Genomic DNA, 15,890 nt, shown 5'->3' with positions numbered 1-15,890 from the left:
TACAAGAAATAGGGGCCCTGTGCTTGCCTCTCCATTTCCCCAAGGTGTAGCTGTTGCAGCTGTTACTGTGCCTTACAGTCACTCTCTCCCTGTAGGGTGAAGGGTGAACCTAGCTGCAGCCCACCTTAGAAAAAGCTGCAGAGCCTGCCCACAATGAAGGAAGCTGACATCTGCAGGCCAGTTTTCCAGGCCTCCCCTTCTTCCCTCTGCTACTCCCTTTGTAGACCTTCAGGAAACTGAAAATAACATGCAGTTTGAGGCTGTGGACCCCGGCGTGGGAGTGGCACACGTCCCTGCCAGCCTGGCCCCCAGCCTGCGTCCCGAGGGCACCCCAGCCTAGCCTTCACCATGTTCGCTGCATCAGAGGCGGTGGCAGTGGCCACGGCGGCAGCAGGAGGGCCTTACGTGTGCAGCAAGTGTGGCAAGAGCTTCAGCTACAGTTCGGTGCTGCTGCGCCACGAATGTGCCCATGGCGGCAACAGCCGCTACCGCTGCCTCGACTGCAGGGAGCGCTACGCACTGGCCACTGACCTCCGCGCACACCGTCGCATGCACGCTGGCCAGACACTCTACATCTGCAATGAATGCGGCCAGAGCTTCCATCATAGTAGCCTCCTGGACCTGCACCAGAGCACACACAGACAGCGCGGCCGCTCCTGCCGCTGCCGCACATGCGGCCGCAGCTTTCCACACCTCTCAGCTCTGCTGCTGCACCGGCGCCGCCGGCACCCCCCTGAGCGGCCCTGCCGCTGCCCCCTGTGTGCGCGTGCCTTCCGTCAGAGTGCGCTCCGCTTCCACCAGGCGCGGGCACACCCGTGGGGGACAGCCATCGCGCCTCTCAACCCCCTCCACCGCTGCGCACAGTGCCCACGGGCCTTCCACAGCTCTGCAGGGCTGCAGAGCCACACTCGCGTCCACGCGAGCCAGCGTCCAGCTCCTAAGCCGCACGCGCCGTGTGTGCACCAGTGCAGCGTGTGCGGGAAGAGCTTCGGCAAGAGCTCCACGCTAACACGACACCTACAGACGCACTCAGGTGAGAAGCCCTTCAAGTGCCCGGAGTGTGGGAAGGGATTCTTGGAGAGCGCCACGCTAGTGCGCCACAAGCGGACACACACGGGGGAGAAGCCATACACATGCGGGGACTGCGGGCGCCGCTTCAGCGAAAGTTCCACCCTTCTGCGCCACAGGCGCAGCCATCTGGGAGAGCGGCCGCACGCATGCGCCACGTGCGGCAAGGGCTTTGGGCAGCGCTCAGACCTGGTGGTGCACCAGCGCATCCACACCAGCGAGAGGCCCTTCCCATGCACCGAGTGCGGCCGCCGCTTCAGTGACCGCTCTGACCTCACCAAGCACCGGCGCACGCACACCGGCGAGAAGCCCTACCGCTGTGAGCTGTGCGGCAAACGCTGCACATGCGTTTCCAACCTCAACGTGCACCGGCGCAACCACGCCGGCCACAAGCCCCACAAGTGCCCCGAGTGCGGCAGGGCCTTCAGCGTGGCCTCCAAGCTGGCGCTGCACCGCAAGACCCACCTGGGCGAGCGGCCAGCACAGTGCGCCGAGTGCGGCAAGTGTTTCAGTCACAGCCGCTCGCTCTCCCAGCCGCTCTCACAGCCGCTCGCTCTCCCAGCACCAGCGCCGCCGCCCAAGCCACCGAAGGAGCTGCACTCATCCTCGCTGGGCGGGCAGAAAAGGAAAAGCCGGACTTCTTGTGTCGCAGCTGAGGGACACTTGCTGAGAAGCTTTTCTGTAGTAGGGTGGGCACGTACGGATGCCACTGCCACAGGGAGGTCTGTGTAAAGACAGCACGGCCGGCTGTCGCCTTTTCCCATCTTCCGTGGTAGCCCTTCACCTGGACTGTGGCCGGGCCTCTACATCTACTTCCCTGGTCAGCTCTTCCTGTCCTCCATCCTTCCTGTCCTCCCCCTGGGGTGTAGGGAAGCAGGAAAACCTCCTAGACAGGAAAGAGCCCAGGTATGGGTATATTCCCACTGCTGCTGTTGTGCCCCCCAAGATTTCTTTTCTGCTTTCCCACCTGGGTTCGAACTTCTCTTGTCCCATCCCCTTTTCCAGCCCAAGTCCCCTCTAGCTCTTCAGGTAATGATCACAGATGTGGCCACAGGGACAACCCACCCACCTTATGGTCTTCTTGACTCTTGGTTCTACTTGAGTCTCTGCTGCTTTCTCCCTAGGCTCAGAGATGGGAAATTTGTAGGCAGAGAGATGATGGGACAGCACATTTCAGTGAAAGACATTATGCCAGAAGCCACCAGCCTACTTCCTGGCAGAGAAGGCCCACCACAGTGAAGCTGGGCAGGAGCCCTCAGCAGAGCAGCCACCAGTCCCATGGAGCACACCTGATGGTATCCACATCAAAGTGCCTCTCAGGGCAATATTCTCCAGCTAGGTGGGGGGACATTAACTTTCAGACCTAGACCAAGACCCTGTGGGGTCTATAAAGCAGAGTACTGCCAAGGGGAGCATCAGAATACTATTTCCAAATCAAGCCTGGAGCCATGGGCAAATGGAGCTCCACAGAGTCAATAGTGCAGGGCAGAAAATCTGGAATTGGCCGGTGGTTGTTTTGCTTACGACTGGTGAAATAAAGCTTGGTGTTTTGCGGGGGGTTCCAGAAGCCAAGAGCCTCCTTTGTCATACCAGAGGCTACCATCTTTGCAGAATTCAGGAGTGATCCAAGAGCCAAGCCTTTCTGAAGTTCTAAGATGTCCCCTCCCAAGGTAGCTCAGGGATCTTGCATGCAACGCCCGCTTGATTTTGCACTGGAAGGCAAGACTCTTCAAGCATGTATGTTTGGTTCTCTTGGTCAATGCAGAGTACGAATGTGGCTCAGGCTCACATACCTCCATTCCTGCTCCAGCTAATCCACTGGAATGACCCAGTGCTCTGGGTCACTGGAATGACCCAGTGCTCTCCATATGTCGCAGCCTACCCTTCTTGAGTGCAAGAACAGGTATGACACTCCACAGAAAAGGACTGCAAAGTGCCAAAGCAAACTGAGAAAGAAAGCTGGGTCCTTGAGGTAGGGGCCTGCAGAGAGAATAATACAGCCCACACCCATGGTAAACTCAGGCATATTCTGGTAGCGCCTGCTTCTAGAGAAATCAGGATTCCTGCACTTCAGGTGCCAAAATAGTCACTCTGCCCACGTACGTCCATGTGAAATACTGGGTTTATTCTGTCCTTTAGGAAGACTAAAAGCCTGGCTTATTTTTCTGCCTCCACCCTAAACTCCCTGATACCCGGGTTTCTGGGGACCAGGCACCTGGCACTTCTCTTCCTTGCTCCTCTTCAGTCTCCAAGGTCTGGTTCCTCAGAGCTCAGGAATGCTCACTGCTGAGGGAGCATGGTCAGAGCCTGAGGAACCACAGAGGGCCTGGACTCATCACCAGACCCCAGGATCAGAGAGGCTGAGATGCTGGGACAGGGCTCCGATGGGCCGGGTGACTCTTGTGGGGCTGGGAGCAGGGCTGGATGGCTTTTGCTGCAGTGAGCTGCAACGCTGTCTGGCTTCTCGAAACGCTTGCCGCAAAACTCACAGGGGAAGCGCAGAGTAGCAGCTGTCTCCGCGTGCTTGCGCCGGTGCCAGTTCAGGGAAGCCTTCTGGCGGCAGGTGAACCCGCAGATCTCACACCTGAGCCAGGGACAGCAGAGGGAAGGACAGGGCTTCAGCCCATCGTGACTTCCCCAGGGGCTCCCCCTCCTTCAGCTCTGTCTTGCTTGCCCACCCGCAGCCCAACCTTCCCACCCTCCTCCCTGCACACTCACTGCAGGGGTTTCTCTCCAGTGTGGATGCGCCGGTGGATGACGAGGTTGCTGCTGGTGCGGAAAGACCGGGCGCAGAACTCACAGATGTAGTCCCGGGTGTCTGCGGGTTCACAGGGCTCATCCCAGCAACCATCCCCAGGCCATGGCCCCTCCTCAGCCCAGCCCACCTGCCAACCCTCACAGGAGTACTGGCCCCAATCAACCAGCTTATGCACCGCCCCTCAGGCCCCCAACAGTGCCCCTTGGCTGTCAGCTGCCAATCTGTTCCATTTTCCCTGAACCTGCCTCTCTACCAGCACTGACCACCTGCCCTCTGTGCTTCTCCAGCATTTCTCTCAGTCCCGCTGTGGTTTTTCTCCTATACCTCCCAAGTCTCTGGGCAGGCTCTACAGGAGGTATCCCTGCTTCTTGGGGCATTCTTTAGACCTCTGTCTCACCACCACGTGTATAACCCCACATGTACCCCTGCAGCCTTCTTCCCCATTACTCCATCACATTTCCCAAACCTCCGGCCCCAGGCCCTCTCCTCAGCCATTACTCGTGTTATTGCTTTGCCTTCTACACGTCCAGCACTCCACATTTCTGTTCCCGGACCTGCACTGACCTGGTCTCCCCCCACTCTCAGCCACCACTCCCAGAGCACTGCACCTCCTTGAAATCTCCATTTCAAGCATCCCAGCTCCAGCAACGGCCTTCTACTTTGTCCTGCTACAATAAGCCTGTGACTGCAGGCTGCCAGTCCAGCAGCCTGTTGCCTTCCCACTGTCCCCCTCCACACTCCTTAACCAGATCCCTTTTCTTGGGGTATCTTTGTAGCCTCCTTTGCTCACACTATGAACTCACTAGCTGCTCTCTACCTTAGTTGCATCAAGGTAAACACAACCCTTGGCCTGTTCTAGGAATAGACAGGTGTGGTATGGGGAGCAGAAACACAACCCACAATCCATTCACCTATGCCTCAGTCTTTCCTTTTCATTCACAACCACAAGTCCCAAGGGCCCACCATATGCCTCTGCATTTCATGGCCAGTTCACTCTGCCACTCTCAAAAGTCCAGAAGGCCATTTTCCATACCACCTCCTCTCTCTGCTAGCTCATTCAGCAGTAGTCTCATTCTTCAAGTCACCAGGGAGAAAGAGAACCCAGAAAGAATATAGTCCCCTGACCTGATCCATCCACCAGTTCGCCTCTGCCCATATACGTGACTATTCCTTTCTCCGTCCACTGCAGTCGCCCTCCAACTGTGCAGAGACCCACTACTTCTCCCTGACCAGAGGTTCCCCCATTACCCCTCAAACCCAGACATCAGTAAGCCTTTTCTCTCAGTGGGATCATTTCCATCTCTGTACCCGCAAACTCACAGCCTCCAGCTAAGACCCCATTTCTCTACTTGTGTTCACAGCAACACTCCAGAGAGTGGCCCATACTTGCTACCTCTACTTCCCCAGCTGCTCCCTGCCTTGAACTCACTTCGTTCTGGCTGTCCTCCCTTGTCACACACTACCTTGTCATCTAGTCAAAGGTGGCGTCCCACCACCACATCCGGTGGCCTGTCCTCATCTTAGTCTCGTAGCACTGGCACAACCTACGCCCCCACCCCACAGAACACTCTCTCCACTTGGGTCCTCAAATACTGTTCCTTTCATCTGCTTCACCAGGCGCTTGGGAGCTGCCCTTCCCACCTGCACCGCTCAGAACTCTCTTCTACCTAAGCTCACTCCATGTAAGTACCCTCTACCCTCAACCCCAAAGACCACCCACTTGCTTGTGATGAACACATTTTTCCTCCATCATCTCTAAACTCCAGACTCACATCTTCTGGGATGTCTAAATTAGCATGTCCCAAATAAAATGTCCCTTTCCTAAAGCCTGCCTCTCCCTTATTTCCAAGAAATTTCATCACCTCTGCCCAGTTGCTCAGGCTGGAATCCTTCAAGTCAGCCTTGATGCCCTCTTGCCAATCCACCTGTAGCCAGTGTGTCCTTCTCACAGTGGCCATTGGGCTCTACCTTCACACTCCCATCAGCCTCCAGCCACATCCCCCTACCAACCCAACTGGACCTGCTGTCACTGTGCACTGTGTGTTCCTACAGTCCCATTTCTCCACATGGCAGTCACTTTGCTCCTCTTAAAGTCAATTGTGTCCTTCTACCATACACGACCTTATCTCGTTTGGCCAGAAGCCAAGCCATGCTGATGGTAGCCTTGGAGACCCCAACCACCTGTCTGATCTCTTTTCCTTCCTTTCTAACTTCCTGGCCTCCTCTCCCTTTCCGGAACACACCAAACAGAAGCCAGGTGAGGGCCTTCCCAGTGCTGCCCATAGACATGGACAAGCCTCAATTTCTCCTTTCACTTAGGTCTTTGCTCAAAGCATCTTCCCTTTCTACCAGAGAGACTCCTCCCTTGTGCTCTCCTTCGCCTTCCGGGCTTTTACATCTCTTTGTAGCCCTCTTATCACTAGAGTGGACATCTTATGAAGTAAGGATTTCCTTCTTTGTTCACTTTTGTATCTCAGCACCTAGAACAATCTCGGGCAGGTGGGTGCTCACCACACAGAGAACTGAGTATGAGAGTCATCCTATGGAGGGGTGACGGGTCATGCAGATAGGAGGTGACAGGCCCCACAGGAAAGTGAAGGGACCCATAAGGGCAGGGGACAGCACCCACAGGAAGAAAATGAGGAGGCATTTCTACCACTCACCACTGTGCAGTTTAACATGCTCCTTCAAGTGTTTCTTAAAGTTGAAGGACTTCCCACAGGCTGGCTCTGGGCAGGAAAAGGACTTTTGGTGGATGTGCTGGTACTTCTTGTGGTGCTAGGAAAGGAAACAGGTAATGTCAGGGAGGCCACGAGAGCTGGCCCAGCAGGCTGGCTCCTCTGCCCACCCCCTTTCCCCAATAGTTCTGTCACCACCAGCTCCCATCATCCTGGCCAGTCCTCATCCGACTGTGAGCACCCCATCCCATCCTGACACTAAACACTGCCCTTATCCTATCCCGTCCTTGACTTGCATTATCTCACATTTCTGCCACAACCCTCCTTACAAAGCCCAGTTCTCTGAACAAAGGGCCATTCTGGTGACGCTCTTGGTTCCCTAATCATGAAGTTGCTGTCTACTGGGAATGAGAACACAATCTACATAGGTATGACTACCTTCTTCAGTATCAGTGTACGACAATGTTGCCCAGACTGCCTACTTTATTAATAGCTCATCATGAGTATTTATTATATGACGTTTTCCTAAATCTGCTTTGGGAACACACATATACACACACACACACACATATGCATGCTCTCAACCTGGAACACTTTAAGGGCAGCGTGTTCTTTAACTCCCTCAGTATGTCTGGGAAATTGTTCTCCTGTCTGACCGAATTTTACATCCTGGCTCCATAAACTGCATGGGCTGTCCTCTTTTCTATAATCCCACTTCCCCGTAGTTAAACTGCTGCTTGAGGCTGCTTCAGTCTTCTTCATCAAGAGCCTCCTATGTTTGACTGGCCCCACTAAAGTCCTTATCCCAGAGCTTTCCTATCACAGGGGGTTGACGTACCCGTTTCCTCTCCCAAATCCCATCCACCATTGCTTCACCATCCCTCTGGTCTGGGCTCTCCCTCAGTTTCAGGACATCATCTGGGAGGGCTCTGGGTTAGGTGTGGGTCTGAGGCACCCTCTTTGTGCCTCAAACCTCTCCTGCAGTTAGGCTGCATCTTCTCGTCCTCTGGCACTAGAACTACCCACTCCAACCAGCAGGGCCCAGTGGCTGAGTGCAGACTCTGGAACCCCAGCGCAACCACGCACTAGCTTTCAGTGTGCCTCAGTTGCCTCACCTGTAGGAGGAAAAGTCTTGGCACCTACTCCCTAGGGATGTTTTGGAGACCAGAAGTTGATGATCCACATCAACTGCTTAGAAAGATGCTAGCACTCCAAGACCCTGAGGAATGCCACTGTCATCCCAATGTGACCCTTGGAGGGCAGACACAACCAGCAGTGACAAGCAGCAGCTGTGCACCTGACGCTTAGTTTTCTTCCTTATCTACAGCTGTTTGTTTAGTGATTAACTCTAGGTGAGCTCTGCAGGTCCAGCTCTTCTCTTCCTATCTCCAAATCCACCCACACCCCGAGCTTCTTCTTCAGCTTCTCCTTCACCTCTGCATTTCCTTAAGCCCTTCTCATATACCTCTGAGGCCACATAGAGCCCAGTCTGTGACCCTCATGTCCTCACATTCAAATACTGCCGGTTGGAGAAGATCCTTCCACAGCCAGGAAAGTCACAAGGCAGCAGCTCTCTTTTGGCAGCTTTCCTGGGGGGGAAATATAGGCAGGAGCATAAAGACTCCTCCCACAGGCTCTCCTCAGCCCCCTCTTCTCACTCCCCTTCCCAAGGCCCCCTCCCCGAGGCCTACCTAATTCTCTTGGGGCCGATCTGTGTTGTGTCCTCCTCCCAGGCCAAGGTCAGAGCAGACTGGGCCTGACTCCCAGGGCTATGGGCAGCAAAGAGGGAGCAAAGGGCCTCGAGGGAGGGCCATGTCCCAGGATGCCCCTGCCCTCTGTCTCAGCCATCAGGTTACCTGGCCAGGGGCTCAGTCTGCTGGGCTGCTTGAGGGATCCCTCTGAGTTCTGGCTGTACCCCAACTTCCATAGGCAGAAGAGCTCCAGAACCCGATGAGGATGTTGATGAAGATGGTACAGCAAGTGGATTGAGGGGAGCTGCTGGGGCCGGGGGTGTCTCCCCATCCTTAAGTGCATGGGTGACAGGGGAAGGAAGTACTCTGGGGGCATCTGGATCACTGCTGAAAAGAGAAGGAAAAGAAGGGCATTATCTCCCTGGGCTCTTAGCTAGCTTTCAACCCAACCCCAGCCCCTAAATTGCCAAGATCCCAATCTCAGAACAATGCTACCATTACCCTAGGATCTATGTTCACAACTACTTTCATCTTTCATTTTCCTCTGAGCCTACCTTCATCCCCTTTCCCCAATTCAGAGCCTCCAATTCTTTTTGCCTTCCCCACCAATAAGCCTTTCCCTTAAGTCTGGAAAGCCTGGGATCCCTGACCAGCTGTTCCCTCCCTGCTGCTCTGTTCAACATCTTTCCACAGCCCCAACTTGCTCGTCTGGGGAGGAGCTGTAGGTCCATGGGCTGGCATCACTGAGCATCTCCTCTTCATCCTCATCTTCCTCCTCCCCGTCTTCTCCTGGGGTTGGGAAGGTCTCCAGTAGGGGTCCCACTTCCCTGCTGGACCAAGAAAGGGAAGCCTCAGGCTCTGCTCACTCACTCTTGAAATTCAACCAAGTCTAGCCTTTCCCTCCCACCACCCCTCACCAACCGCCCCCCCACCCCCACCTCACCTGGGCAGCTTGGCCTCTGGAGTCCTCTCATCATGCTCAGCTGCCAAACCTGTTGACAAAGGTAGGGTTAGAGGGGAAGGAACTCTGGGCTGGAGGCACGAGGACACATACATTTCTAAGGTTTGAAGTGGTGGGAGGACTCTTGGGAAGGAGAAGGGTGCAGAGGCTACAGGGATCGGAAGGGGTATTTTCTTTGAAGATGATACATTCACATGGTTCAAAAAATAAAAGTATAAAAAGATACACTTTGAAAAATCTCTTTTCTGATATTGTCCCCCAATCACCTAGTTCTTCCCACAGAAAACCTGGCTTCCTACATGCCCTTCCAGAGAAATTTTATATACATTCATAATATACATATATTCATTCTCCTCTTATTTTTCCACCAATGGTAACACAACATAAATCTTATTCTGTATTTTGCTTTTTATACCTAAAAATATATTTGAGGATAGACTTGTCAGCCTAGTTTCTCCACTGAGAAAGGATCATTTTTAGAAAATGGGGCTCTAAGCCACAGAGATGGGAACCATTCTCCCTTGCTTTTCTTCATAATTCTTCTTTCCTGAAGCCTACCTGCAGGCTCCTGGCCGCTCCTGGCCTCCAGACACCAGCTTCTCCGGGCAGTATTTGGACAGGAAGCTGGCTTGGGCTCCTCTGGAGATACGGAGCCTGAAGAGGGGCCCCAGGAGAAGGTGTGGCCTGCAGAGCACTCCCACACAAGCCCCCCATCTTGGCCCCCGGGCCCCCGAAGGCCTGGCACCAGGCTGCACTCTCGGCTGTGGGCATGGGACAAGAGCACCAGATACTGCAGACCCTTGGGAGGCAAAGGCTCAGGACCTGAAGTGGTGAAGGCAACAGTCAGGGCAAGCTGGGAAGCCTCCCACTCTCACCCTCGGACACGCCCTCACAGCCCTGTCCCCCAACGCCCTGGGCAAGGCCAGTCCCTAGTTCAGTTAACCATTCTTCAGAGCCCAGAATCCCCAAGGTCCTGAGACGTTGCTGTCTTCTCCGCAGGCTGCCCCCCTCAAACTACCCTGGGCTCCCCAACTCCCCCACCTTTTCCCAAACTCACTCAGGGTCCCCTCTGCTCCAGTCCTTCCTAAGGCTGCTTCTGGGTCCTGTTGCCCCTCTCCCCTCCCTGGCTCCAGACCCCCTACCTCTAGTGATCTCCGCCCTACCTGCACAGAGCACACAGCCTGAAGAAGTGTACCTGCGAGGGGAAGGGGGCGGAGGGGAGAAGACAGGCAGCTTAGGGAGGGATCCCAGCCAGCAGGTGCCTTCAGCTCTCAGCACGCACACACTTTCGGGCGCCCTATTCGCCGGGGACCAAGAGGACGGCAAGGGACCCACAGAAGCCACCAATCGCACAGGCCGTTCGGCCAAACCGAGGCCCGTGCAGGTGGGGAGAAGCAGAGGGTAGGCCCCGGACCAGGGGAGGGGACTGGGCGTGGCGACCTGGGTGCCCTCCCCCGCAGGCCCGCGCCGGCCCCTAACCGGTCCAACAGGAACTTAGCGAGTTGCGAGTGCAGGGAGAAGCCCAGCCGCTCCTTGAGGAGGCACCACTGCTCCATGTGGCCGCCCAGGCGAATGCGGCACTTGCTGCGGCGCGCGTCCAGCTGCCGCCGCTTCTCCTGCCGCCTGCGGGACGCGTCCACCGGGGAGGAAGCCATGGGCACCGGGACCTACTGGGCGGAGGAGACGCGCGTGTGGGCGGGCCCGAGGCCCCGGCTCCGCCTGCCGCGGGGGCCGCGGTTGGCTCGTCGGCCACCTGGGAGTCGGATCGAGTCATTCCGGCGGCGTCCGCGGCCCCGGCGCCCTCACCGCCCCGGCTGACGTTACGGCGCGTGGACCGCCGCGCGGCGGGCGGCAGCGAGACGGGGTCGAGGCCGAACAATGGCCGGACCTGAGACGCCGAAGCGCTGGCACGGGGCTGAGGGCCACGGAGGACTTTCAACTGGGGTTGTTCAGGGGGCAGGGGCAGTTTCCCCTGAGGAGAGCACGGGCCTTTACTGGCGGGCGGGGGACGGAGCTGGCGCCGCCGGGGGGCGCTCTTCGTGGCGGGGCGACCGTGGCTGGGACCGGGTCTGGACGGCGTCCCCACCCCGGCTCGGGCCGCCCCACTTAACGCTCGCTGTTAGGACACGCCGATTCCGAAGGCAGCGCCCAGGACACCGAGAGCGCCAGCCGCGGTCCACCCCCACCTGGCCTTACCTGCGAGCCCTCACCCGCCCTCAGCCTAACTGCGCCTGCGCCTCCCCCGCCTCGCGCGCAGGCCTGGAGAGCCAAGGGAGAACGAGGGCCCACCTCGCGCGCACCGCCGCCGTTTCTCTTTTAAGAGGAACCTGTCCCCCTCCGCGTCGGTGGCTGCAGCCCGGAACTGGGGCCGGGGCGGCTGGGAGGGGACGAGCCGATGCCGTGGCATGCGCCTGCGCATTGGCCACGGCGCGCACTACCTGCCGGGAGGCGTAGTTCCCGCAGGGATGGCTCCAGCTCGCTGCGGAGGTGGCTTCTGTCGCGAGTATCTGCGCTTGATGCGGGAAATGTATAGAGCCAGGTCCTGCCCCTGGGTGCCAGCCCCAGCCCCTCCAGCCTGCTCAGGGATGTCGCCTCCACAGCTGTTCCTGTTTTGCACCTCACCAACAATTTCTCCCTCTTAGTTGCCACCAACATGCAAACACGTGCCACAGAATCAGCCACCCTGAAAACCGCCTAGACGCCACTCTAGAACCGAAGGGCCCATCCAGCTTCGGACCCTTCCCTCTGGGGCATCAAAAGTCCTCTGAAAAGTGGCCCAGATTCACTGCGGACTCTTTTCCACTTCCCATTCTCTCTTCAGATGACTCTGGGGGGAGTTCCTACCCATCAAGCCGTTGGAATGGTTCTCAAAGTCACTTGGGGCGGCCTCTCCACCTTCAGAGCAACATCTGACAATGCAGATGTTTCCTTCCATACTCCTCTGCCCCAAACCCCAATGGCTTCTGGAACTTCACACTTTTCCTGGTTTTCTACCTTCCTCATTTGCTCCTCCTTTCCTTTGCTGGACCCTCCACCACTGTACCACCAAAATACTCTGTCCCCATGGATTGGAACCAAGATCAAATATTCTCTTGGATCTTTTCTTGATTGATCTACTTGTCCCATGGATTTTTTTTTCTTCTAAGTTTTTTTTTTTTTAACTTGCAGTTAGTTAACATACAGAGTAATATTGGTTTCAGGTGTGGGATTTAGTGATTTCTCGCATATAACACACAGTGCTCATCACAACCTGTGCCCTGCTTCATATCCATCACTTATTTCACCCATCTCCCACACCCAACTACCCTCGAGCAACCCTTAGTTAGTTCTGTATAGTTAAGAGTTAGCTTTCTGGCGCCTGGGTGGCTCTGGTCATGATCTCAGGGTCCTAGGATTGAGCCCGCACCCTGACCTGCCCTCACCCCCCTTGCTCGTGTGTGCTTTCTCAAATAAACAAGTAACTTAAAAAAAAAAAAAAAAAAAAAAAGGAGTCTGTTTTTCCTCCTTTTTTTCTTCTCCCTACCTGTTAGGCTTCCTAAATTCCACATATGAGTAAAATCATGTGGTATTTATCGTTCCCTGATTCAGTTCACTTAGCATAATATACTTTAGTTCCATCCTGGTGCTGCAAATAGCAAGATTTCATTCTTTTTGATGGCTGAGACTTCTATCTCTCAGCCATCAAAAAGAATGAAATCTTGCTATTTGCAAATGTTCATTTTATCAGCTAACAAATGGATAAAGATGGTATACATATATTCATATGTATATTATTCATATGTATATTCATATATATATATATGAATATATGTATACCATCTTTATCCATTTTATCCATTTGTTAGCTGATAAAATGAACATTTGTTCTCTTTCCATAATTTGACTATTGTGGACATTGCTGCTATAAACATGGGGGTGCATGTACCACTTCAAATCAATATTTTTGTATCCCTTGAGTAAATACCCAGTAGTACTATTGCTGGATCATAGGGTATTACTATTTTTAGTGTTGGAGGAACTTCCATACTGTTTTCCAGGATTACTGCACCAGTTTGCATTCCCACCAACAGTGAAAGAAGCTCCCTTTTCTCCACATCCTCACCAGCATCTGTTGTTCTCTTTGTTAATTTTAGCCATCATGGCACTGTGAGGTGGTATCTCATCATAATTTTGATTTGTAGTTCCCTGATGATGAATGATGTTGAGCGTCTTTTCATGTGTCTGTTTTCTTTGGAAAAAAATGTCTGAATAGACATGAATATGTCTTCCACCTATTATTTAAGTGGATTATTTGTTTTGGGAGGTGTTTAGCTTAATAAGTTCTTTATATATTTTGGACAGTAACCCTTTATCAGATTTATCATTTGCAATTATCTCCTCCCATTCCATAGGCTGTCTTTTAGTTTTGTTACTTGTTTCTTCCACTGTGCAGAAGCTTTTTATTGATAAAGTCCCAACAGTTCATTTTTGCTTTTGTTTCTCTTGCCTCTGAAGATGTGTCTATTAAGAACCTACTGCCTAGGTCAAAGGGAGTGTTCCCAGTGTTCTTCTCTAAGATTCTGGGGGTTTCCTGTCTCACATTTAGGTCTTCCATCCATTTTGAGCTTAGTTTTGCATATAGTGTAAAAAAGTGATCCAGTTTCATTCTTCTGCATGTGGCTGTCCAATTTTCCCAGCACCATTTGTTGAAGAGACTGTCTTTTTTCCATCAGATATACTTTCCTCCTTTGTCAAAGATTAGTTGATCATATAGTTTTGGGTCCATTTCTGAGCTGTCTATTCTCTTCCATTGATCAATGTGTCCATTTTGCAGCCAGTACCATTCTGTTTTGAGACTACATTTTTGTAATACAGCTTGAATTCAGAATCCTCATGCATCCAGCTTTGGTTTCCTTTTTTGAGATTGCTTTGTTATTTGGGGTCTTTTGTGGTTCCATACAAATTTTAGGATTGTTTTTTCTAGCTATGTGAAAAATGGTCCTGGTATTTTGATAGGGATTGCCTTAAATGTATAGATTGCTTTGAAAAGTATAGACATTTTAGTTTAGTTTAGTTTAGTTTCTAGATATGCAATTAGCCATTACTAGCTTTTGATGTAGTGTTCAATGATTCATTAGTTGTGCATAACACCCAGTGATCATCATATCACATGCCCTCTTTAATGCCCATATCTCAGTTACCCCATCCCCTCACCCGCCTTCCCTCTGAAACCCTCAGTTTGTTTCCTGGAGTTAAGAGCCTTTCAGGGTTTGTCTCACTTGCTGATTTCTTCCCATTCAGTTTTCCCTCCCTTCCTCTATGATACAGAGTGCTATTTCCTATATTCCACAGATGACTGAAACTATATAATAATTGTCTTTCTCTGCTTGACTTATTTCACTTAATGTAATCCCTTCCAGTTCCATCCATGTCGATGCAAATGATGGGTATTTATCCTTTCTGATGGCTGAGTAATATTCCATTGCATATATGAACCACATCTTCTTTATCCTTACATCTGTTGAAGAACATCTGGGCTCCTTCCACCGTTTGGCTATTGTGGACATTGCTGCTATGAACATTTGGGTGCATGTGCCCCTTCTTTTTCTACATCTGTATCTTTGGGCTAAATACCCAGTAGTGCAGTTTCTGGGTCGTTGGGTAGCTCTATTTTTAAAGTCTTGAGGAACTTCCATACTGTTTTCCAGAGTGGCTGCACTAGCTTGCAGCCACTCTTACTACCAATAGTGTAAGAGAGTTCCCCTTTCTCCACAGCCTCACCAACATTTGTCGTTTCTTGTCTTGTTAATTTTAGCCATTTTGACTGGTAGAAGTTGGTATCTCATTGTGGTTTTGATTTGGATTTCCATGATGACAAGTGATGTGGAGTGTTTTTTCATGTGTCTGTTAGCCATTTATATGTCTTCTTTGGAGAAGTGCCTATTCATGTCTTCTGCCCATTTCTGGACTGGATCATTTGTTTTGTGGGTATTGAGTTTGATAATTTCTTTATACATCTTGGATATCAGCCCTTTATCTGTAACATCATTTGCAAATATCTTCTCCCATTCCGTGGGTTGCCTCTTAGTTTTTGTGACGTTTTCTTTGCTGTGCAAAAGCTTTTTTATTTTGGTGAAGTCCCAAAGTTCAGTTTTGCTCTTTTAGGATGGAATGTTCTACATTATCGCCCTTGACCCACAAGGACGACAAGAAGCCTGCTTCGGTGTTAATGCTTCATTCCCCTTTTATTTAATGCTTCATCCCGTTTATTTGGTCAACTTCCTTAGCTTATACGCAGCAGGGTGACCAATAAGGGGCCAAGCAATGGGGAGAGCCAATGAGAGTCTTGTTACTATGCTGATTAAATTTGAAACAGCCAATGACTATGTCCTCCTTTAGGTGGGCTTCACCAGAAAGTTCGTTGTTTACTTGCAGCGTATTTTGCTGGCAGTGAGCCAAGCACCATCTTGTAATGGCGGGGACTTTCCCGGCCGGAGGTAGTCCCCGACACTACATAGTTCTGTTAAATCTTTCCACAGAATCCTTGTATTTATAGTGGGGGATGGGGGTGGAAAATGGCACCTGCCAGCTCCCTTGTTTTCAGAGAAGTCCTGTAACATGTTCCAAAATCATTACAAATAGGTCTGTCTCCCATTTGCCCCTGGCATTGTGTGAACTGCCATTTTCATGTTGCCTTCCACGTGGACTCCTGTCTCTTGAAGGGATGCAACCCAGCTATCACTCACACTCCTGGC

At 52.6% G+C, this 15,890-nt stretch overlaps 2 protein-coding genes across 13 annotated transcripts; one reads left to right on the top strand and one right to left on the bottom strand.

Moving 5' to 3' along the window:
- The first annotated feature begins 348 nt into the window (after nucleotides 1-348).
- ZNF672 (zinc finger protein 672) lies at nucleotides 349-1,800 on the top strand. Its single transcript, XM_059173384.1, has one exon. It carries the CDS (start codon nucleotides 349-351, stop codon nucleotides 1,798-1,800), a length of 1,452 nt encoding a protein of 483 aa, XP_059029367.1.
- Nucleotides 1,801-2,239: 439 nt separating this feature from the next.
- Nucleotides 2,240-10,811, bottom strand: ZNF692 (zinc finger protein 692). 12 transcript variants are annotated; one of them, XM_059176013.1, is made up of 11 exons: nucleotides 10,636-10,811; nucleotides 10,320-10,351; nucleotides 9,715-9,978; nucleotides 9,139-9,187; nucleotides 8,900-9,025; nucleotides 8,361-8,582; nucleotides 8,196-8,273; nucleotides 8,015-8,093; nucleotides 6,490-6,604; nucleotides 3,787-3,886; nucleotides 2,240-3,652 (listed from the first exon to the last, which is right to left on the bottom strand). In XM_059176013.1, the coding sequence occupies exons 1-11, from the start codon at nucleotides 10,809-10,811 to the stop codon at nucleotides 3,349-3,351; spliced, it is 1,545 nt and encodes a 514-aa protein (XP_059031996.1). In that variant the 3' UTR covers nucleotides 2,240-3,348. The 12 variants fall into 12 exon arrangements, with proteins under 12 accessions (XP_059031996.1, XP_059031998.1, XP_059031997.1 ...); XM_059176015.1 differs by having other exon boundaries at nucleotides 8,361-8,579; XM_059176014.1 differs by having other exon boundaries at nucleotides 8,900-9,022.
- Nucleotides 10,812-15,890: the final 5,079 nt, after the last annotated feature.

This window comes from Mustela lutreola, chromosome 5 (assembly GCF_030435805.1).
Source record: "Mustela lutreola isolate mMusLut2 chromosome 5, mMusLut2.pri, whole genome shotgun sequence".
In the NCBI taxonomy this organism is placed as follows: Eukaryota; Metazoa; Chordata; class Mammalia; order Carnivora; family Mustelidae; genus Mustela; species Mustela lutreola.
The sequence above is the reverse complement of the archived record's forward strand: the minus strand, read 5'-3'. Positions and strand labels throughout refer to the sequence as shown.

What these genes read in the sequence shown, in the direction of transcription:
- ZNF672 (XM_059173384.1), top strand. Translation starts at nt 349, where the DNA reads ATGTTCGCTGCATCAGAGGCGGTGGCAGTGGCCACGGCGGCAGCAGGA.
- ZNF692 (XM_059176013.1), bottom strand. Translation starts at nt 10,811, where the DNA reads ATGGCTTCCTCCCCGGTGGACGCGTCCCGCAGGCGGCAGGAGAAGCGG. An exon ending in TACAGCTCCTCCCCAGACGA is followed by an intron (nt 8,583 to 8,899) that starts GCAAGTTGGGGC and finishes TTCTCTTTTCAG; the next exon opens with CAGTGATCCAGATGCCCCCA. An exon ending in ATCGGCCCCAAGAGAATTAG is followed by an intron (nt 8,094 to 8,195) that starts GTAGGCCTCGGG and finishes TTTCCCCCCCAG; the next exon opens with GAAAGCTGCCAAAAGAGAGC.